The sequence below is a fragment of the Ovis aries genome, chromosome 2 (genome assembly GCF_016772045.2).
Source record: "Ovis aries strain OAR_USU_Benz2616 breed Rambouillet chromosome 2, ARS-UI_Ramb_v3.0, whole genome shotgun sequence".
Lineage (NCBI taxonomy): Eukaryota > Metazoa > Chordata > Mammalia > Artiodactyla > Bovidae > Ovis > Ovis aries.
The window spans coordinates 241,065,538-241,087,026 of record NC_056055.1 but is presented as its reverse complement, the minus strand read 5'-3'; the positions used below and the strand labels follow the sequence as shown (position 1 = coordinate 241,087,026).

General features: G+C 53.5%; 1 protein-coding gene and 1 long non-coding RNA gene across 5 annotated transcripts in view; one reads left to right on the top strand and one right to left on the bottom strand.

Moving 5' to 3' along the window:
* MAN1C1 (mannosidase alpha class 1C member 1) overlaps positions 1-21,489 on the top strand; it is a 150,378-nt gene that overhangs the window by 97,914 nt on the left and 30,975 nt on the right. For 3 of the 4 annotated variants that reach the window (XM_042244546.2, XM_012151753.5, XM_060411447.1), the window contains exons 3-4: positions 17,006-17,121; positions 19,525-19,605. In XM_042244546.2, coding sequence (XP_042100480.1) covers positions 17,006-17,121; positions 19,525-19,605 — 197 coding nt within the window. Of the gene's footprint in view, positions 1-12,044; positions 12,379-17,005; positions 17,122-19,524; positions 19,606-21,489 lie in introns of those variants that run through there. The other variant, XM_060411448.1, reaches the window with a different exon arrangement.
* On the bottom strand, positions 1,638-2,591 carry LOC121818778 (uncharacterized). Its single transcript, XR_006058888.2, has 2 exons — positions 2,414-2,591; positions 1,638-1,998 (listed from the first exon to the last, which is right to left on the bottom strand). It is a non-coding gene; the product is annotated as an uncharacterized LOC121818778 (long non-coding RNA).

The window sequence follows — 21,489 nt, the reverse complement described above, 5'->3', positions numbered from 1 at the left end:
ATCAGCATGTGTGCAATTCCGTCTGCTGCTTTTTTGCCTGGTAGGATCCGGTAGCCTCCCTCTTTTGCTGCCCTCCCCTGGTGGGACCCTTCTTGCTGGTGAGGCAGCTGGCGTAGGGAGAGAGCACCACTGTAGCCATTAAGGCTGTGGCTACTGCTTGCTTGCTGTGTGACCTTGGACAAGTTGTTTAACCTCTCTGAGCCTCCATAGATCACCTGGAAATGGAGATCATATGACCTCAGCTGGAGAATTGGCCAAATGCTTGGTCTAGTGCTCGATATGTAGGACCTTCTAAGCAAGTGACTGTGGTTATTATGAGACATTCACAGGGCACAGCTCAGATTACTGCCTGGTGCGTTAGCTGGGTTACCCTGAGCACCAGTCGTTGAATCTCCATGAGCTTCAGTTTCCTCCTCAGTGGAATAAGGATAAGGGTATTCCTCAAAGAGGATATAAGGCTCAGACAGGTTCATTATTGTGTGAAAAGACTGTGGAGATGGATGCTTTTTGTCCTTGTCATTCTTCTCTGTCTCTCCTTAGAGCCAAGCCCAGGGCAATGATGATCACCCATCAGGTGATCTGAGAGCTCTTCACATGCCTTCCACTGGCGCTGGCCAGTGGGCAGCAGGCAAAGGTGAGGGCTCGGAAGGTGGAGGAGGTCAGTGTCTGCACCCACCCGCCTGAGCATGGGGCCATGGGGCTGTGTGTACAGGATGAGGTGGCCCTGCCCCGATTTCGGGCTCCAGAGGCTGGGGATGGGGCATTCTCCATCCCTACTTCCAGCCTGTGGGAGAGGAAACCCTGTCCGCAAAAGGACTTGTAATGACCGGGATCCTGTTACAGTTGTCTTTGGCTGGATCCAGCTCAGCACATCACAGACCGCTCAGGCCTTCCTCCTGTCTCCTCTGTGGGTCTCAGCATCAGTCCTGGGCTGGGGGTGCAGGATGGCTTAGAGGCAGGATGGAGTGTGAGCCTCGGCCACCGACACAGGCTTCCGTCCCGAGCCCCTTCCTTGCAAGCTGGCTGGCGGACTGCTCAACTGAACGAGGCTCTTCAATCTCCCAAGATAGCAAGCATGTGCCCTGAGCACAGAGCCTGCCAGGAGGACCTCAAAGAAGGATGTGGGGCTGTGCAGAGACATGACAAGGTTTTGATAACAGTGTCTACCTGACATGTCTGAAAAATCAGACGTGCATCTTCCTGGCAGGGCATGCAATTTCCTGCTAATGAGTTGTGAGAGGCTGGAACAAGTTATCATCAGGGAGGCTGGGCTGACTGCTTCCCAGGGGAGCAGAAGCCAAGAGACAGAAGCCAGGCCCCAGCCCCCTCCCTCAGCCGTTTGAGGAGCATCTCTGCCAAGGGGCAGAACTGAAGCCCGGAGTGAGGGTCTCCAGTCCAGGTCAGGATCTGCTGCTGGATCTGGACCCCTTGCCCGGAGCATCTCCTAGCGCATAGCTGCGTGCACCCCCCCGCCGCAGCAGGAGTCAGACAGAGGGCCCTGCCCTGCAGGCTCTCGGAGTGATTTGAAGCCGCAACACCAGCAATGCGTTCCCTCACGTCTGTCACCTTATTAGCCTTCCACGACACTCTGCATTAGAGAAACTGAGGCTCAGAGAGGCAAAATAACAGGCCCACGGTCACGCTGTGTAATGGGTGTGTTTATTTAAGGTAATGCGAGCTGCTGTCACGGATAAACCCGGCGATCGTTGTATGGATTGGGAACAGACATTTATTGCTTGCTTGTGTAAAGTCAAATGGCAGGAGGAGGGAGCCCCATGCGTCACAGTCCCCCTCAGGGACAGGGTGACAGGGGCTCCATCATCTTCAGATTGTGGCTTTCAAGGTCACCTCAGCCTCGGAGGATCCCACAGCAGGTCTCACGGGCCAGGGCCCAGTCTGTATGTAACTGTGTTCCGCTGGCCAGAACTGGGTCAGAGGAGGGGAAAAGTGGGAAACGCGGTTCCTGACTGGATGCTGGCTCCCCTGCAACGGCTCTGCCTGAGGAGGGGAAGCATGACCGCTGAGCCTAATAGAGGGCGTTTTTCTACACAAAGGCCTGGGTCGAGTTTGATGGGAGGTGGCCCCTGAGAATTCAACAGATCACCAACAGGCACTAAGACCTGGAAGAAGACACGGGATGTCCCTGTCCCTGAGGTCGCAGAGGTCGCAGACACTGCCCCCGCCTTCAATAAAGACGGAACGCCTCAGCCTGTCAGTCGCTGACCTTCGCAGGAGGACTCCCTTGCAGCACTCCCTCCCTCATCCTGCTCCCCACACGCCCTGTGCCCCTCCCTGGCCAACCTCTCACCTCAGGGCCTTTGCATGTTCTGTGCCTTCTGCCTGGAACATCCTTCCTCCACCCCTTGTCCCTGCAGACTCCCACTTATCCTTCCTGATCCCAATCAGAGTTTACCTGGGAGGCTTCCTTCCGCAGAGTTAGCTGCTTTGCCAGCCTTGACCGGAGAGCTCAGTATGTACCAGGCACCATGTGAAAGGATTTATAGGAATGAGCTCAGTCATAACCTCCTGAGCCTATGAGCTGGCCATCCCTTTTTATAGATAAGGAACCCAAGACTGAGAGATTCAGGAACTTGTGTGAGGTCACAGAGTGGGTGGCAAAGACGAATCCCAAACCCAGGTCTGTACGCTCACAGCTGAGACTTAACCACTGGGTCAGCTTCCGCCTTTTATTAGCCCCTGTCACAGTGCATCACAATTATTTGCTTACTTAGTAGTTTGCTCTGAACTTGCTGTCTTTCTGAGAAAGCAGCTGCAGACTCCCTGAGGGCAGAGGTCACGGCTGATCCATCCTGGACTCTCCCTCACCGTTGCCATCATGCTGAGGTCTGGGTGGCAATTTTCTCTCAAATAAATCCCTCATCCTCTGAGAACCAGAACCAGAAATTCTTCAGATTATCATCTGTCATAATCCCCTGCCTGCTTGCCTGTCAGTTTTTGAAAGTTAACCTGAAACCATTTGAAAATGATCTGAGAGTCACAGCCCAGCCTTCTCCATGCATGATTAAGCACGATGGCTTTTTAATGATTTGAGCTGTGCCTTCCGTGGATTGACAAAAATGGATTACCATATATTTCTGAAAACTGTGCCGCTGAAATCAGATTTTTCTTTTCTTTTTTTTTTTTCATTTTCTCACTCATCCTCGCAAACCTTTGCTGAGAATGACAAATACTTGGGCTTTAATTGTTTAGTCGCATGAGGGTGGCGCCTGAGAATTCCGAGAACTTCTCTCGCTGGGAAAGCCTTGAAAGGCTCCCGGGTTCGATCTTTTCTCTGAAGCAGAGGGAGTTGTCTTCTGGGCCACAGCACGTCTGCTGCATTTGTGAATTGCATTGGGCTCCAGATCTAAAACAGAAGCAGTTCTCACCCAGGAAGCGTGCTCAGGGCTGTCGCACCAGGAATGAGAAGTGGGTACACATGGGCAGGTGGGTGAGGAGCTCTCCCTGTTCAGTTCATGCACAGACCCTTCCCCTCCTGCTCCCTCTTTCTGCCAGACTCTGTGCCACATCCAAGCCACCCACATCTTCAAGGGGGATGTTATTAGTCCCTTTTGACAAATGCAGACTCGTGGCTCAGAGAGGTTAAGGAATCTGGTTGTGGTCACATAGCTGGTAATATACAGAGCCAAGGCTCAAACATTTTGATTAGAAGCCTATGCTTTTTCCGTTATCACTGCTGCCTATTAAAAGAAATCTAATACAATCAAGTGAAAGGTAACTCAGAGGCACCTACTGCAGCTGATTTTCTTATTTCTTATTCAAAGGAAAAAAAAAAAAAAACAAGCTTCCCTGTTCACCTATTAATGCACTCTCTCGAATAATGTCCATTACCTGACGTTATCCTCATTTCACAGATGAGGATGTTGAGGTTTATGTGGGTAAACCAGCCAACCAGAAATCACACAGCTAGAAATAGTAAGGTAGGGGTTGTTTCTGCATCTCCGTGACTCCAGAATAAATACCTCACCTCATCCTTTGTAGTAAATAAAAATCTGCCCGGAGGGTCCCCCATCTCACTTAGGTGGTCAGCCCAGATAGGTCTGCCCGTGGGAAGCCTGTGCTACTCTCTGTGTGAAATGCATACAAATGTCCATTTACTAAAGGGCAGGGGTTGGGGTGGCTTCTAGCAGATTCTGAAAGGGGTCTATGGATTAAGGAAAGGGAAGGTCTCAGGTATCTGTGGAGGAGAGGGAGCCAGCCCCCTCCTCTTCCCTGGATGCTGAGGGTGAATCAGGTGGGGCCGTCATGGACCTGATGGGAAGAGGGCCAGCTGGTCTGGCCTCTGCTCGTGGCTGCTGGGCTCCTCCTCAGTTCTCTCTCCAGGTTAATTCTGTAGATGTTGACTCAGACCCTCCTGAGCACACCTGGTGTGACTGTGTGAGTGTGTGTGAGTGTGTGTGTGTGTTAGTCGCTCAGTCATGTCCGACTCTTTGTGACCCCATGGACTGTAGCCTCTGTCCATAAAATTCTCCAGGCAAGAATACTGGAGTGGGTTGCCATTTCCTTGTCCGGGGGACCTTCCCGACCCAGGGATTGATACCAGGTCTCCTGCATTGCAGGCGGATTCTTTACCGTCTGAGCCACCGGGGAAGCCGTCGTAGACAGTCTCAAGATGAATATGGCAGGATCTCTGCCTTCCAGGCTCCTGCTTGTTAGAGAGACAGGCTGACAGGGACACTCCTAGAGTTGGCCTGGCCAGGTGATCAGCAGTGGGGCCCAGAATGGTGCAGGGAGAAAGCGTCACTCCCTCGAGGAGGTCTGGGAAGGCTTTGTGGAGGCTTTTCTGAGCGTCACGGCAGACTTCTACGGGGAGGCATCAGCTGCTTTCACACAGGCACTGCTCCCTCCCACAGGTGGCAGGTGCCGCCAAGCCCTGAGGAGATGGCCTGGGGGTCTTGTGGCTGTGGGCACCTCCCTGGGACCCTCTCAGGCCCTCTGAACCTGGCCAAGTTTCCAGAAATTGCACAGAAGCAAGATGACCCGGCAATGAAATGTGGAGTCTCTGAGGCAGACAGACTGAGTTGAATCCTGGCTCCCCATTCATCAACCTTGGGAATCTTCCATGACCTAGCTCAGCCTCAATTTCCCCACTTGATGAAGAGTGACACAGTTGCACCCTCCTCAGAGGGCTGTTGGGAGGCTGTTTAAAGAAAGAGTGCCCCGTCTGCTTCCACACAGGTTCAGTCGAGGCTGGCCGTGGATTGGAAGCCGTATGATCTGGGACCCTCAGGGTGGCTCTGCAGGGTGGAGGTGTGGTTGCTCCATTGTACAGATGAGGAAACTGAGGCAGCTAGTGAGTGGAGCTGCAGCCCGTTCCCTGCAGCTCAGCCGTCCCAGCGACCGCAGGGGCCTTCGGCTGGGGCACAGCTCTGTACCAGGCTCTCCCGGCACTGCCTCTGCCGCCTCTTTATGCTTCTTGGGGTGAATAGGGCCTCTTTGATTTCCTTGCTTTTCCTCTTTCCAGGAGTCATCATTCATCTTGTTATCACAGCCTTGCATCTGTGCCTCTTGGCTCTGGCCTGCAGGCTGTGTTTGCCATGATCAATGCATAGCTCTGTGTGGCCACCATGTATATACAAGATGACATTGTGACCTTGCGTCCGTGGGCCTGGGGGGCCCTGGTGCTTTCAGAGGGCAGCTGGAGGCTCCCCGCAACAGGGCTGAAGTGAGGTGACTGGCTGATGCTGCCGTGTGCTCTTGGTTAATTCTCCTTACCCTGGACTGGTAAAGAGCCTCCCACCCGCTGGAGGGTGCTTCAGGGGGTCTCAAAGCACAGGCCCAGGTGCTCCCTGCCTCCCTCCTACTCACCCACTCCCAGGATTATTCTACCTGGGGTCCCCACTGGGTCCCCCTCAAAGACACTCTTCACACAACTGTTTATGTGTCACTTTAAAACACCAGGCAGCTGGGGTCCCTAAGCCATCCACATGAGGCTTCCTGAGCCCTCAAGGCCTTGTGTGGTCCAGCCCACCACCCCTCACCACCCACTATGTTCCCTCTTTCTCACCAACCCATGCCTCCTCTCTGCTGCACAAGCAGGCCAAGACTTCCCCGCTCCATTCTACTTGCCGTGTATCTGCCTGGCCTGCCCCGACCCCCTCTTCCCTCCCACGCTTCCTTCAGGCCTCAACTCAAGGGCTCAGCCATGCCCCTGTTAGCGGCATGCGATCTTTTGTAAATCGGTGCCATCGTGTGATACCTGGCTGGTGTCTTTCTCCCCTACCAGACCTTCAGCTCCTTGAGGGTGGGGACCGGGACTGTCCACTCCCCACTGTGCTCAGCACCAGGCCCAGCCTGACTCAACAGTGTGTTTTCGGGTAAATGAATGAACCTGGGGCAAGTGACTTAATTCTTGAAGTTTCCATCTTTACCTGTAAAAGAGGGACAATGATAGAGTTTTCACAAGGCTTAAAAAAGATGTGTGTAAACATATAAGACTGTGCCCAGCACGGAGCGCTGTCTGCAGCTGTTCTTGTTAACCTCTGTGGTTGGCATTTAGGAGAATCCCACATCCCACAAGAGAACTTTGGTTGGGTGTCCACCCTGGGCCACGATTTCAGAGATTCATGGACTTGGTCTCTGCCCTCCCCCTCCAACCCCTTCCACACCTGCCACCATGTTAGGCACAGCCTCTGGTAGGGGCCCTGACTCTCCAGAGTCTTTGTCATCCAGGTGGGAGGCAGTGGGTGGAGGGCATCATTCAGTAGATCTCAGTGACACCTTTACTCTCCAGGGCCTGTGCCAGCTTCAGTTAAGCAGGCTTAGATTCTGCCCTGAAGACCCTCACTGCCTGGGAGGGACTTGAGAAAAGGACACAAATTTCTGTGATGAAAGTTGAAAAGCAGTTCTTTTAATAAAAATTCAGAGGAGGATGACCTCAAGTCCAGGTAGGGCAATCAGGGATGTCTTCATGGAGGAAGCAGCATTTTCTCTAGGACTTAAAGTAGACATTAGGTTTGGCCATCTGTGGAGACACTTTGGGTTAGAGGAGGCACTTCCAAGCAGACAGAATAAAGGGCTGGAAGGTGAGAAAAGGTGGACATCATAGAGTCTGTAGTCTAGCTAGAGTATAGAAAACATGCCAAGACTATTAAGAAATAGGACTGAAAGGGCATTATATCAGTCATCTATTTCCAAAATAATGCCATGCAAAAAATTACTCCACGCAGGAGGGCAAGTCCACCCATGCGAGCTTATTTCAAACCTCTGTTCAAGTCCATGTCCACTAATCCCACTGGCAAGTCTCAGGGCCGAGCCTAAAGTCAGAGCCAATTTTAATTCCCTTCCCACCGTGATGCCAAAAAAGGTTACATGGATAAGACCAAGGCTGATGAAACAAGGATGTTTACCATTCCCATGGAGGTGAAGGGCCAGTACTGAGCAATCATCATGGAGGGACTCTGGGTCTGCCCTCAGGAGCTACGCAGAGCAGCGGTTGGGTTTAGGGTCTCTTGGGGTGAGCTGGGTGACTCCAGCTTTTGCTCTTCTTCCTGTTGAGGCAGGAAGTGTGTTGAAAATGCCAGAGTGCCTGCCCAGCTTGATCCTGCCTTCCTGAGAGCCCGCAGTTCCTATGTGCTTGGCATGTAGGCCATGCCATCCTTTCCTGCCGGGCCAAGGGTATGCCTTCCTCTGCCAGAACTGAGCCTTATGATAACAGCCCTGTGCACAGAGCACCTACTGTGTGCTGGGGGTATCAGATTCTCTGATACTGAGCGCCTGCTGAGTGCTCTGGTAGACATCCATCTGAACTGGCCACTCTGTCCTCAAAAGGAGGCCCCATTGTCCCATTTTTCTGAGCCCCAGGGAGGTTAAGTCAGTTGCCCATGATCACACAGCTGGGAAAGGATGAAGCTGAGTTAAAACCAAGTCTGTAAAGTCACATGGTCTGAAAAGTCTGGTTACAGCTGTGAGCGCCCTGAGTTCCAGTTTCTCCATCTGCCTTTTCTTCTCTGTGAGATGTTCTGAGATAAAGCAGTTCAGAGCTTGTTACACAGCACTGTTGCAGGGAATTGTCTGAATACCAGTTTCCAGGTCAGCCTGCACCCCCAGCTCTTATTTAAAAACAAACAAAACATTAACATTTTTAAACACACCCTGTTTTCCAATGAGGAACCCTGTCCAGCAGGCTGCTTCAATGAACCGTGTCTGGCCATTCGTCGCAGTAAACATCCGGCGGTCAGCCACAGCAAGCGTTCTCCAGCCGGCTGTGGCTGCAAAGCGCGGCATGTGTTTGGGAAGGATGCAGGAAGCCATTAGTTCCACCAGGGCCCTGATGTCAGCAGCTGCCCATCACGTCCCTCTGACAGTGCTTTCCTTGGATAACTGGCCACTGCTATGAGCACTGTGTTTTCTCCGAGGCAAAAAGGGCTTGTGAAATGTTTGGAAATCCCTAAGAAAGTGCTTTGGGTATTTCTGCCAGCCTTTTATTCAGGCAGCAGCCATTTGTTCTTGCCTTCTTGGTGCCTGGCCTAAGGATGGAAGCTGGGGCTCCTGGGAAGAGTCAGACCCAGCCACTGCCCTCCGGGATTCACGGGCAAAGATGATTCACGGGTGAAGATGATTCACGGGCAAAGATGTCAGATGCAGGGTGGACCGTGCTGTGATGGAGGCGCCTGCTGCAGAGCGAGTCGGGCTTGCAAAGGAGGGGGCGGTCAGCTCTGCTTCATGGTTCTGGAACACCCTGAGAAAAGACACAGCGCTTGCATCAGCACACACTGCAGGGTATTTGGGGAGCTGCTAGTGGTCTGCTCTGGGCAGAGCATCACGTGCAAAGAGAGCAAAAGGGAGGTGAGACTAGGGAGGGTGCCACGGCCTGGACCACAGGCACCCTGCACACAGTGCCCAGGACTTTGAACTTGGAGAACAAGAGGCTTTGAGAGCTTTTTAAAAGGGCAGTGATACAGTCAGATCTGATCACCTTTTATTAATCAGCTTCTCGTAAGAACATTCTGTTGGATTCCAAGAATATTTCATTAAAAATATCTTTAGTCCTTCCGGAGGCACCAAGAAACCTTTTCCTGGAAATATTCAGCCCCTGAACACAACTTTATGTAATCCAGGAACTAATCATTATGGAAAGCTTCAAGGAAAAAATTCCTCCTGGAGGAAAATAAATAACCCAGACCTGATAAAAATGGGCAAGTCCTCATCCCTAAAATATTTTATGCAGCCAGAAGACCTCAGTTCCGTTCGGTCGCTCAGCCATGTCCAACTCTTTGTGACCCCATGGGTTGCAGCATACCAGGCTTCCCTGTCCATCACCATCTCCTAGAGTTCACTCAAACTCATGTCCACCTCAACCACCTCATCCTCTGTTGTCTCCTTCTCCTCCTGCCTTCAATCTTTCTCAGAATCAGGGTCTTGTCTAATGAGTTAGACAGTTCGCATCAGGTGGCATCAGGTATTGGAGTTTCAGCTTCAGCATCAGTCCTTCCAATGAATATTCAGGACTGATTTCCTTTAGGGTGGACTGGCTGGATCTCCTTGCAGTCCAAGGGACTCGCAAGAGTCTTCTCCAACACCACAGTTCAAAAGCATCTGTTCTTTGGTGCTCAGCTTTCTTTAGAGTCCAACTCTCACATCCGTACATGACTACTGGAAAAGCAATAGCTTTGACTAGACAGACCTTTATCAGCAAAGTAATATCTCTGCTTTTTAATATGCTGTCTAGGTTAGTCATAGCTTTTCTTCCAAGGAGCAAGCGTCTTTTAATTTCATGTCTGAAGTCACCATCTGCAGTGATTTTGGAGCCCAAGAAAATAAAGTCTGTCTCTGTTTCCATTGTTTCTCCATCTATTTGACATGGAATGATGGGACCAGATACCATCATCTTAGTTTTTTGAATGTTGAGTTTTAAGCCAGCTTTCTCACTCTCCTTTTTCACTCTTTCACAGAAGACCTCAGGTAGTTTTAAACAATGTGCTTAGGGATAGTGGGAATATCGCTTTAATTCCTCCTCATAGAAATCCATGTGGCAGAACATTCCAGCTCCTACCGCTACATAGCAAATTACTCCAAAACTTACTGGCTTAAAACAATGATTTTATTATGCTCATAGATCCGGTGGGCTAAGAATGCAGAAAGGGCACAATGGGGACAGCTTATCTCCCTGCCAGGATGTACAGCCCCTAACCTGGGAAAGCTTGAAGGCTGAAGGTGACTTGATAGCTGGAACCTTCTGGAAGCTTTTCCATTCCCGTGTCTGGAAAGGATGCAGACTGTTGACTGGAAGCTCAGATGGTCTGTCCGTCAGATAGCGTACGTATGGCTTCTCCACGTGTTCTCTCCTTGTGGGCTCTCTTGGGCTTCCTCACAATATGGCAGCTGGTCCCAAGAGCCAGCTTTCCAAGGGACAGGAAGTAGCAACTGCCTGCTTCTTGAAGTCTGGGCCTGAAAACTAGCACATCATCCATTTTGCTTTATTCTGTTATTCCAGGTAGTCACCAAGTTGCACCCAGGTTCAAGGAGAGGAGCTGTGGCCAGAGGCTCTCTTGTGGGTAGGACGTCCCATGGCACCCATCTTTGGGAACTCAACCTGCCCCACAGCCACGTTGGTCTCTTTGGAAGCTGAGAAAGACATTTGTGTTGTTGCTTTACAGATTAAGAATAAAGTCTCTGGATTGTATCTTCAAATTAAATGCAACCGTTAGTATTTGGCTCTGGGGATATTGCAGTAATAGGCTCTGGGCCTTGGGTGATTTTTTTTTTTTTTCTATCTAAATGTTCTTTCTGGAGCTTATGTTGCCCAGCCTGACCCATTTCTCTTTGCTAATACAATGTCACATAAAAACTTCATCATCATTAATATGGCAGAGTTGGAGAGGTGATACAAACCACAGTCCAGCAGGGCAGGGTGGTTCATGGCCAGGCAGCCCCCAGGGGAGGAGGCCATGGGGTCCCAGGGTCCTTCCCTTATAGAGCCTGACATGTGAGACAGATAGCTCTGTGCAGGGCAGTGGTGTGACCCGCTGAACCATTCTGGCCAATCTGGCCACAGCCTGCTGGGAGGGTCTCCTCTGTCGATTGGAACCAGCACCTGGAGCACAGAGTTAAGCTGCCCTGGGCGTGGTCACCGAAGATGCCCACATGATAGGTTCAGTCTGTTCAACCCACACATTTACCTTTAATGCCTCTGGGTGCCAGACTGTAGCCGAACACAGAAAGATATGAATGAGCCACAGCCCCTTCGAAGCCTTCCCTGCCCCGGAAGGGGCCCCATTATTCCTAAATGCTCATCAGGCACCTGTGATGGGCAGGAAGTGTTCAGGGGAGGACTGCAGTGCACAAAACAGAGCCTCCCCTCCAGCAGTTCACGCTCTGTTGGGAAAGACAGCAAACAGGGAAGCAGACCCGTGTGTAACGTTGCCAGGGATTAAGGTGCTGAAGATAAAGAGAGAGAGGGAAGAGCTATCCCAAGTGCCAAGGCCAAGGCTCTAGGGCTTGGAGGGCTCCGGGAGCAACAAACAGCTGGCATGAAGGGAGGGAGGCCAAGCAGAGAGAGGAAGCCAGGGCAGGATCATAGCCCTCCAGGCAGCGGGGGAGCCGTGGGAGGGTTTTGAGCAGAGGAAAGGTGCGACACGCCTTGCATTTCTGAAGGTGGAAGGTGAGGAGTGGGTGGAGGCTGGAGCCCTTATGAAGACAGAGCCACCAAAATCTGCTGCGGGATAAGATGTGGGGGCGAGAGGTGAAGAGTCAAGGGCTTGGGGCTACAGCTTTTGGGAGGAGGGGGTTGGCATTCACCGAGGTGGGAAGACTGTGGGAGGGAGGGGCAGGATTTGCCTTCACAGAAGTTATAGGCGAGATGTCTCTGGATCTCCAAGTGGAAGTGTGAGTAGGGTGTTGTTGAATAGTGAATCTGGGCTGGAGGTCGAGGTCCTGGCTGGATAATTAAACCTGGGAGTCATCGGCATGTGGATGGTATTTAAGCCATGAGGCCAGATTGAGTCACTAAGAAGAGGAAGGAGAACAGATGAGAGGCCCAAGGACAGAGCCCCAGGCTTTCAAGGCCTGGTGATGAGGAAGAAGCTGGGAAGAAGCAACCACGGGGTGAGGAGGAGAAGCAAGAGGAAGAGGGGCGTCCTGAAGGCCAAGACCCAGCCCAGAGCCAGGGCGAGGCCAGGGAGGCCGTGCAGGAGATGGGCCAGCCTGGTCTCCTCCCTCCTGTCTGCCCACTCCACTGGCAGCTGTCTCTTGAGCCTGGAGGCGACCCTGCTGCAGACTGAGCACCTGCTGTCACAGAGGACAGGGCAGTAAACTGGCAACTCCGTTATGGTGGTGAGAGCGGAGCGCTTGTCGTGGAGATGAGGGTGCACGAGCCTCGAGGGTGGGCCCCGAGGGGCTGGTGAGGACGTCTCAGGGAGGGTGAGACTTCATGCAGATTGTGGGGGGAGGATCGCGGTGGCTTCCTGGCCGAGGAGGCCCTGGGCAGGCTCTAGATCCTGCTGGAGAAGGGGGGATGGGGAAGGCGATTCTTAGCAGAGGTTGCAGAAGTATCACAGAAGTCAGGGCAGGTGCTGAGGCTGCAGGGAACGGTGGTGGCATTGGGGTTGGGGGCTCTGGCCTTTGGGCTGGCAGGGAAGGGGTGTGAGAGAAGCCATGGGAGCGTTTGGCCTCAGGGAACTCACAGTCTGTTTAGAGCCTCACAGTACAGGGCGGGAATGAAGGTCACCTGAGTGGGAGGTCTGGGAAAGTTCTATGGAAGCTCTCTGGGCAGGAAGAGGTTGGGTGGGTGCGATCAGAGAAGGCTGCCAGTGGGAGGTGACCTTGAAGAAGCTGAAGGCTTTGCGTATGCCCAGATGCACAGAGAAGCTCTCTTGTCAGAGAAGACCGCACATGCAAATACAGGGAGGCCAGAGCATGCAGCCTGGGTCCAGGAAGCAGAGCTGGGTGGGAGACGATATTAGCCAGATCCTCTGGACTCAGACCCAAAAGGCCTCACCCCTGTCCCCGGTTGTTGCATGGGTACTGCAAAGCCTTTGCAGGTTCCTGAGCTGGGGAGGGGCACAGTGGATCTGGTTTTAGGAAGACAGGTAAGGTGACAATGTACAGGGTGAATCAGAGAGGCCTGGGAGGCAGGTAGACCTTTTTGGAGGCAGGTGCACAGCCAAGTCAGGGGTGGGAAGCAGCGGACGCAGGTGGGACCCGTGTGACACTTTGCCTTTAAGTGGAGGTCAAGACTTATACAAGCTGTGTCTGGTGCCCCATGGGCTGGTGAGAGACCAGTAAATGCAGAAGTGTCACAAGGCCTCAGTGACCCTGGAAGACTTTGTGGAGGGGCTGCCCAGGGCCAGCTGGGGACAGAGAGGGCCACACTGCGGCTGTAGGGGCAAGCTCACGTGTACCCAACATCGTGGCAGCTCCTTTTCATCCACCGCCCCGCTTGACCCTCTCAGCAGCCTTATCAGGTTGGTCCTACTGTATTCCTCATCTTGCAGATGAGAAAAATGAGGCTCAGCGAGGTGCAGTGACTTGCCCTGTCACACAGCTAGTACATAATGGAGCCAGAATGTGAACCTCCCTGGGCCAGGCCAGAATTTCAAGGTGAGCTAAGGGACCCCAGAAATAAGAGCAGTAAACTGATTTGTCAAACGCTTACTCCATGCCAGACATGTACAAGTGTGTTTAGGCTGGGCATTATATGATACCCTTGTCCCAGCTCAGGAACCTTCAGTAGCTCCCCAGTACCCCGGCCCAGTGGTCTTTACCTCATTTTACAGATGAGAACTTTGGCACCTAGAGGAGATAAGTTGCTGACCCAACCTGGGATTTGAACCCAGAGCTGTGGTTTGTTTTTTCGTTTTTTAACAGACCCCACTGCCTCGATTCCTGGAGACGGAAATGGCAACCCACTCCAGTATTCTTGCCTGGAGAATGCCATGGATAGGCTGAGCCTGGCGGGCTACAGTCCATGGGGTCACAAGAGCTGGACACAACTTAGCGACTGAACCACCACCACCACTGCCTCCTGCCCTGGCAGAAAGAGGAGCCAGCGGTGTCCTTTGTGAACAGGAGTTCAGAGCTGGAGCTGGGAGAGTGGGCTGCTGCAGCCCAGGGAAGCTGCTGAGCCAGCTGCCTGACTCTCTGCGCCCCTCTGGCTCTCTCCTGACAAGTTGTGGGGCTGTTGACTGAACGAACGGGTCTCTTTTTCCATGGGGGAGCCACCCCAGATGGCCACAGGTGCAGATAGAGAGAGGGTATCACGCCTTCTCTCCTGCTTGGCGGCCGGGCCACCAGGTAACCTCTGGCCTGAAACGAAAAGCTTTCCAATAAGTGACTTTCTGGCCTACGGCCCAGCAGGATGGTGGCTGGGGGCGGGGTGAGAGGAAGCTGAGAGCCGGGGCAGAACCCTGCCAACAGCTCTCTTAGTGAGCGGCCTCGGGAGTGTTTCGAAGGACAGCTGATCACGAGGCTCCCTGGCTGCCCTCCCAGCCTAGCCGAGGTCCCGGGGCCTCTGGGCTCAGGGTCAGCCCAGGAGACGGAGGGCCCACGGGGTGAAAACACCCTGCAGCCCAGGGACAGGAATCCAGAAATCAGATACTCTGGGCCGCCTCGCCCTTGGCCCTGAAGGACACGCAGCTTGGGCTTCTCTTCTCCTCACTGATCGGAGCAGCCTCCTGGCCCCTCCAGGAAGAGGGCTCAGCTAGCAGATCCGAAATTGTTTCCCAGCAAACCAAGACGCCCTCATACGGAAAACACATTACATGTGGCCCAGCCTGGGGCTCCTTTCCTCCCTTGGCCTAAACTTGAAGGGGATCTCTCTGGGGTCCTCATCTATGAAATCTAGGGGTGAGGCAAGGGGAGGAATCTCAAGAATTCCTCCAGGCCCTTAAGAACTCAGGTTTGAAGCCCTGTGGTGAACGGGAAGGCATCAGAGCCTGGAGTGTGGATGCCAGGCCAGCACCCTTGGGTCTGGGCATGTCTTGTCCGTGTGTGGCTCATCTGTGTCCCAAGGCCTGAACACCTCAGGAGGGTCTAGAGTTCCCACGAACTGTGTTTGGCCTTGGACACCTGCCTGGAAGCAGCCAGGATAAACCAGGAAAAGATCGACTTTGTTTGGCTTTGAGTATGTTTTCCTATTAATGCTTAAGTGTGGGAGGGGTTGATATTCTGGAAATTCAGTTCAACGCAAATGCCAGAGCCATCCCAGGACACACGTCTCTGGACTGGGAAGCGAGTCGCTTCCCCCACCCTCCGCCAGCCCTCCCCACCCTCTACTTTTCCTTGCAAAACCCTTCCTCCTGGAAATGGCTCTTTAACCTCCAGACTTAACTTTCTGCCAACTTCTCCTAGGTCTACCTGCCATCCTTTTCCAGGGCATGCCTTTTATCTGACCTTGCCCGGCCTAGAGAGGTGGTTAAGTGTTTGAGTTTCATAGGAATTACTCTGCAAAGTCAACACAAGTGAGCAGTTAGGGAAACACTAATTAAGATCAGACACTACCTCTGAATGCAGGAGGGCCCGCAGAGCTGTGCTTCAAACTCCAGTGGGGCTCTGCACCCAGTGGCCAGCTCTGGCAGCCTCTGGCGAAAGGAGCACTCTGCAAGGAGTACCCTGAAGGAACACTACTCCTCTAAAGTTACCCCCTAGTCCCTGAAGGAAATCACTGCTGCCTGTAATGACGGTAGTACAGAGCTGATGGGAGCCTGCCATCTCTTCCAGGAAGCCCTCCAGGTGGCACCAAGCACATCTCTTTCTCCCTCCTTTCCTCCTTCACCATCCTCTACAAGCCACGCTCTGTTGTCCCAACATGGGGAGGTCTTCCTCGTTGCTTTTCTGTCCGGCTTGTGAGGGGGAAACGGTGCAGTTTTCTCTGCATTTACTCCCAAGACAGGAGTCTGAAGCCCAGGGGTGGCCTGGACTCTTTAGTTTGCGCGTGTGTTTGGTTTCTTTGCTCAAACTGTCTTTCCTTTTTTTTTTTTACGCAGAAATAAATTTCTGGTTATAAAAATAATCCATGAGCTAGAAGTAATCAAAAAGCACCTGTAATCCTCACCCTCAGAGATAACCACTGAATCACTTCCTGCCAGACTTAATTCTGTACCAGCTTGTCCATACTGGCAAACAGTAAAGAAATTATACTCTGCTTTTTTGTTTTTGTAATTTGATTTTTTTAGCTTATCAGATCCTGTGGATATCTCCCCAACTAATAGTCTTTCTCACTTGTGTGAATGTATGCATAATGTCCTAGTTTGTACATAAGCCACAGTTTGTATAACCGATCCCCTATTATTGGACTTGGAGCTTTTTTTCCCCAACTTTTACCCATTATATTTGGGGCTTTCCTGGTGGCTAAAGATGGTAAAGAATCTGCCTTCAAGGTCTGCCTGTGAGACCTGGGTTCTATCCCTGGGTTGGGAAGATCCACTGAAGAAAGGAATGGCTACCCACTGCAGTATTCTTGCCTGGAGAATTCCATGGACAGGAGCTTGGTGGGCTACAACGGGGTCACAAAGAGTCAGACATGATTGAGCGACTAACACTTTCACTTTTCACTTTTTCACCCATTATATATTACTGCAATAAATACCTTCCTAGGTAAATATTTATGAACATCTTTTTTTTAGCATAAAATAAAGAATGGGATTGAGTCAGAAGACTAGCACATTTTTTAAGATTTTGTAGACCAATGCCAGTTCACCCACCCCTCCCCTCACCCTCCAGCATCACAGAAAAGTGGTAGGTACCCGCCTGGTGCTGATAGTTGACTTGCTGGCGGACGTAAAAGTGAACCAAGGTCTGGGAAGCGGCTCAGCCCTTGAACTTGTCTCCCCGACCCACCACCCCCTCTTTGCTGCCCTGAGGAGGAAGCAAAGGGAGGACTATGGATCCCAGACGTGCCTTTAAAGGCTGGTGACCCTGGAGTCTCCCTGAGTTGTGCCTGGGAGCCTGCCTAGGTGTTTAGAGGAGGCCTGGCGAATGGTGGCTTATGGTTGGGGTGGAAAGGCTGAGAATGACCCTGGGTCACACCCTGCACCCTCTGTGTCTGCAGGAGGCCTCAGCGGGGCCACGGTCATCGACTCCCTCGACACCCTCTACCTCATGGAGCTGAAGGAGGAGTTCCAGGAGGCTAAGGCCTGGGTCGAAGAGAGCTTCCACCTGAATGTGGTGAGTCTGAGACCTCCTGGGGTACTAGGGCTGGAAGGGGCCTGAGAGGTCAGCCACCAGCTCGCCTCCCATCTCTGAGACCCAGGCTGCCCAGCAGGGCATTCTCAGAGCCAGGGCTCCCAACACTCTGTGCCAAGTGCCCTCCCCTGTGACCAGACTTAAGGTGGGGCATGTCCCACCAGCTCATGAGTGTCTACCAGCCTGAGTTCCAGGCACATTGCTCCCACCCAGGAAGCTCCTTCCGGGACTAAGTCTGTCAGACAGAGAAGCTGCAACAGGGGAAGCGACTCTAGGAAGGGAGAAGTGGCTATCTGCCTGGAGCTGCCCTGAGCCGGAGCTCCCATCTATGCGTCCCTGCACTGCCCTCTTGAGACAGCTGAGGGGGCACGGAGGCCATCTGGTGTGAGGCCCATGGCCAGGTCTGGGACCCTCTCGGTCTCCAGCCTTTGCAGGTAACCCTGCTCAGGACCTCAAGGACCAGACCCTTGGGGAGGGAACGCTCATGCGTGTGGATGGTACAAAAGCCTTAAATACCAGACGCCTGCCTCTCCCAGTGATCTCCCAGCCGGGACTAAAGTGACAGATCCATCCTGGCAGTCTCAGCTTCCCTCAGGGAGAAGCTGTTTAGGTGGTCTGGGGGAGCAGGACGTAGAGACAGATGGTGGGGTCACGTCAAAGCCTACCATCAGGCTCCAGCCGGGGCTTCACGAGTGACAGGTCCTGCTGTGAACTGAGACCGCTCCTGTAACTCCTGGCAGGGTGGCCGCCTCTGCTCTTAGAGGAGCCCGTGTCACCGCGGAGCAGGGCAGAGAGACAGAGTGGAAAAGGTCTAGGAGAGCAACGCTACAGGGGACAGCTCGGCCGCAGGCTGGGAAAAAGTCACGTGACCTTCCTGGACCTCAGTTTCCCACCCGAAAGACGAGGCAATGCTGGTGCCTAATTCACAGGCTTGTAAGGATGGATGACCCTGGAGGGTTGTAAAAAGCATTTGATAACACACTGTAGAGCCCAGTGCGGATAAAGTGATGCCATCATCCCTGTGATGATTTCGAAGCGTGTTGTGACTTCCGCCCAGACTGCGTGAGGTGAAGACGTGCAGAATCCTGCCATTTCCCACGGGAGCAGAGGCAGGAGAAGGCAGGAGTGGCTCCATAGCCCATCTGGACCCCTAAGCAGATGGTCGGAAGAGTGTGGGCCTCAGGCAGCTGCCCGAGGGGCCGGGTGGTGGCAGGGCTGGGGAGCCTAGGGACATTCAGGCCCCCCGGGGACAGTTAGGGAGTGTCCCTGAAAGAAAGCCAGGTGGGGGCTCTTCACCTCTCTGAGTCTGCGCTTTCTCATCTGAAAGGTGGGAGTGATGACTTCACCAAGGACTGGAAGGCAAAAGACAGGAACAGCTTTGCAAGTGCTCTGTTAGTGGAAAAGCTCTCCCAGATAAAAGGATGGCCGTCATTGTCATCAATAACAAAAGACTGCAATGTGGGAAGCATGCAAAGGGAACCCTCGGGAGCAAGGGGGGGATAATAACAGGTACCTTTTTGGAGCCACACCCAGCCCTGGACAGGCACTGGGCAGGCTTCTCCCCTGCCTCAGTCAGCATCTCCTGTCCACCTGCTCAGGAAGAGGAAACTCGGAGCGGGAGAGGCTGAATATCTTGCCCAAAGTCCCAAAGCCAAATGAGTGGCTCAAGTGGGATATTAAGCCAGATCTGGTCCTTAGCGTAATGCTCCATTACCCCTGCTTCGCTGTCCAGGCTTCAGAAAGAAGACAACAATGTTAAAGGCAAGTGTGGGTGTTCCCTGAGGGCTACAGAGCGGAGGCTAAGAAAGTGCTGATTGCCTGTCAGGATCTGCCTGGCAGCCCTCCTTTTGCCCTAGAACCTCCTCTGAGAACCATCTGCTTGCCCTGTTTCCCCAGAGAAGGGCCACACCAGCCTCCTGCAAAGCCAAGGGGGCTCCCTCAGAGAGGGGAAGGGGCCAGACTGGGAGAGGATTTGCCAGTCCTTGGGCTAAGCTTCAGCCGGCAGCTTCCCGCACCCCCCCACCCCCACCCCCGCGCATTCTCAAGCTCCTTGGAGAGCAGCCAGGCATAACTTTGCTCCGATGGCCTCTGGCAAGGGCCGGGGAAGGAAGCCAAGCCCAGCATTGATTTGGAACTCTGTAAATGTGTGGTAGCTGCTGCCGGGCAGGTGCTGATCCCTCTCGCCTTTTGCTCTGAAAACCCCCACTGCGGGGAGCCTGACCCGTTGGGCAAGGGCTTGGAGCCTGGCCCAAGTGTGGCCAGGCCAGTGGGGCAGAGGCGGTGGGTGGCAGGTGTGACCTGTCTCAAGGGCCCGGTGGGCCCCAGGGAGCCCTGCAGGGATCTCATGAATGTCCCCTCTGCCCTCCCCATCTTTCTGCCCTGCAGAGTGGAGAAGCATCCTTGTTTGAAGTGAACATCCGGTACATCGGAGGACTCCTCTCAGCCTTCTACCTGACGGGAGAGGAGGTGAGTTGGCCTCTTGAGGCCCCTGGGTCATCCTGGCTGAAGAGGGCTTGGGAGATCACCCACCCCACTCCCCTCATTTTATGAGGAAACAGGGGTTCCAGGGGATCCACATCCCGTCTCTATAGGGCCACCTACAGATTCTCCTCCTCTTCTGTCCGGTGCGTCCACTCTGCTGCTCAGAACTGGCTCCCGCGGTTGGTGGTAAATCTTTAAGGGCAGCTGCTCCTGGGCCAGACACCAGCTCCAGGTATCAAGGGGGTGACCTGGGAGGTGGGCAGCCACTGCTGGCCACTCAGCCCAGGCAAGCTGCGTTGGCTTCCAGAAGGAGAGCCTTGAAATGAGGTGAGAAGGTGGAGCCCTGGGCCCAATGTAGGAAAACCTGCCTCTCACCCACACGGGGCACCTGCCTGTGGCTTTGAGCAAGTTCTTTCTCCCGCTCCTGGGCCTCCTGCCTTCCCCTCCATGGGGTGATCCTAAGTCCATGGAATCAGAGAGCTCTTGTGAAATGGGACGAGAGGGAAAGTGTTCGAACCCAGGGCTGAAAGAATCCAGAGCCCACGTTCTCCATACTGTAAGGAACCCTGAGATCACAGAGCGGGGACTTCATCCCTTGGGAGTGTCTGAGGATTGAGGGGCAAGCTGGCTGAGTCCCCAGCACCTGGGTCGCCCGTCAGTAATTTCGCCATTACCCAGAGGGCTGCACTGCTCTGCGCATCACTGGTGTGTCCATTTAGAGACAATGGTCCTGCTCTCTGCCAGCGGGGAGCCTCTGCTTCCGCTGTCGGAGAAAGTCACTGGGTTGCCCCGGATGCCAAGGGTGTGGAGGCAGCAGTGAGCCCTCGATCTCTGGTCGCTCAGGGCCCCTCTCCGTCAAGCCTGATCTCCTCAGCAGAGATTCCTGCTTGTACCAATTTGTCTCCAAATGATGGATGTGAGAGCTGGACTATAAAGAAAGCTGAGTGCCAAAGAACTGATGCTTCTGAACTGTGGTGTTGGAGAAGACTCTTGAGAGTCCCTTGGACTGCAAGGAGATCCAACCAGTCCATCCTAAAGGAAATAGTCCTGAATATTCACTGGAAGGACTGATGCTGAAGCTGAAACTCCAATACTTTGGCCACCTGATGCGAAGAACTGACTCATTGGAAAAGACTGTGATGCTGGGAAAGATTGAAGGCGGGAGGAGAAAGGGATGACAGAAGATGAGATGGTTGGATGGCATCACCGACTTGATGGACATGAGTTTAAGTAAACTCCAGGAGTTGGTGATGGACAGGGAGGCCTGGCGTGCTGCAGTCTATGGGGTCTCAAAGAGTCAGATACGACTGAGTGACTGAACTGAACTGAACTGATGGTCCATGGGAACCCTGCGAGCCACCCAAGGCCGGAATGTCATTTGAAAACCCCCAGGACAGGAAAATGACTTGGAGTTGAGAAAGGCACCAGCCTCTGCCCAGGCACTCCCCAGCCTCCTATCCAGGATTGGGGAGGAGTGATACAGCTCAGGGCCCACCGGGGTGGGTGTGAGACCAATGATTTCTGGGGGGCAGAGCAGGCAGTAGGGTGTAGTGTGAGCACTGTGGTCCAGGAAGCCCCAGGAAAGCCCAGTTGGCGCAGAGGCCCTGAGCAGACAGGCTCCCGGGTGGTCAGCACTGCCCCGTCCCCCTGGACACACCTCCCTGACCCTTCCCTCCACGTGGCAGAGACCAGGCTGCCCTAGCAGGCGTGCAGACCGAGAGCTAGAGAGCCGTCTGGTGCAGGCCACACAGCCTGCCGTGGCCTTCCTCCCGTGGCCTGGGTCCTAGCCCTTGCTCAGCCTGGCCCGGCATCATTGCTTGTCACCGGGACTTGGCCATACTAGAGTGAGGATGCCCTCCCCTCTCCTCC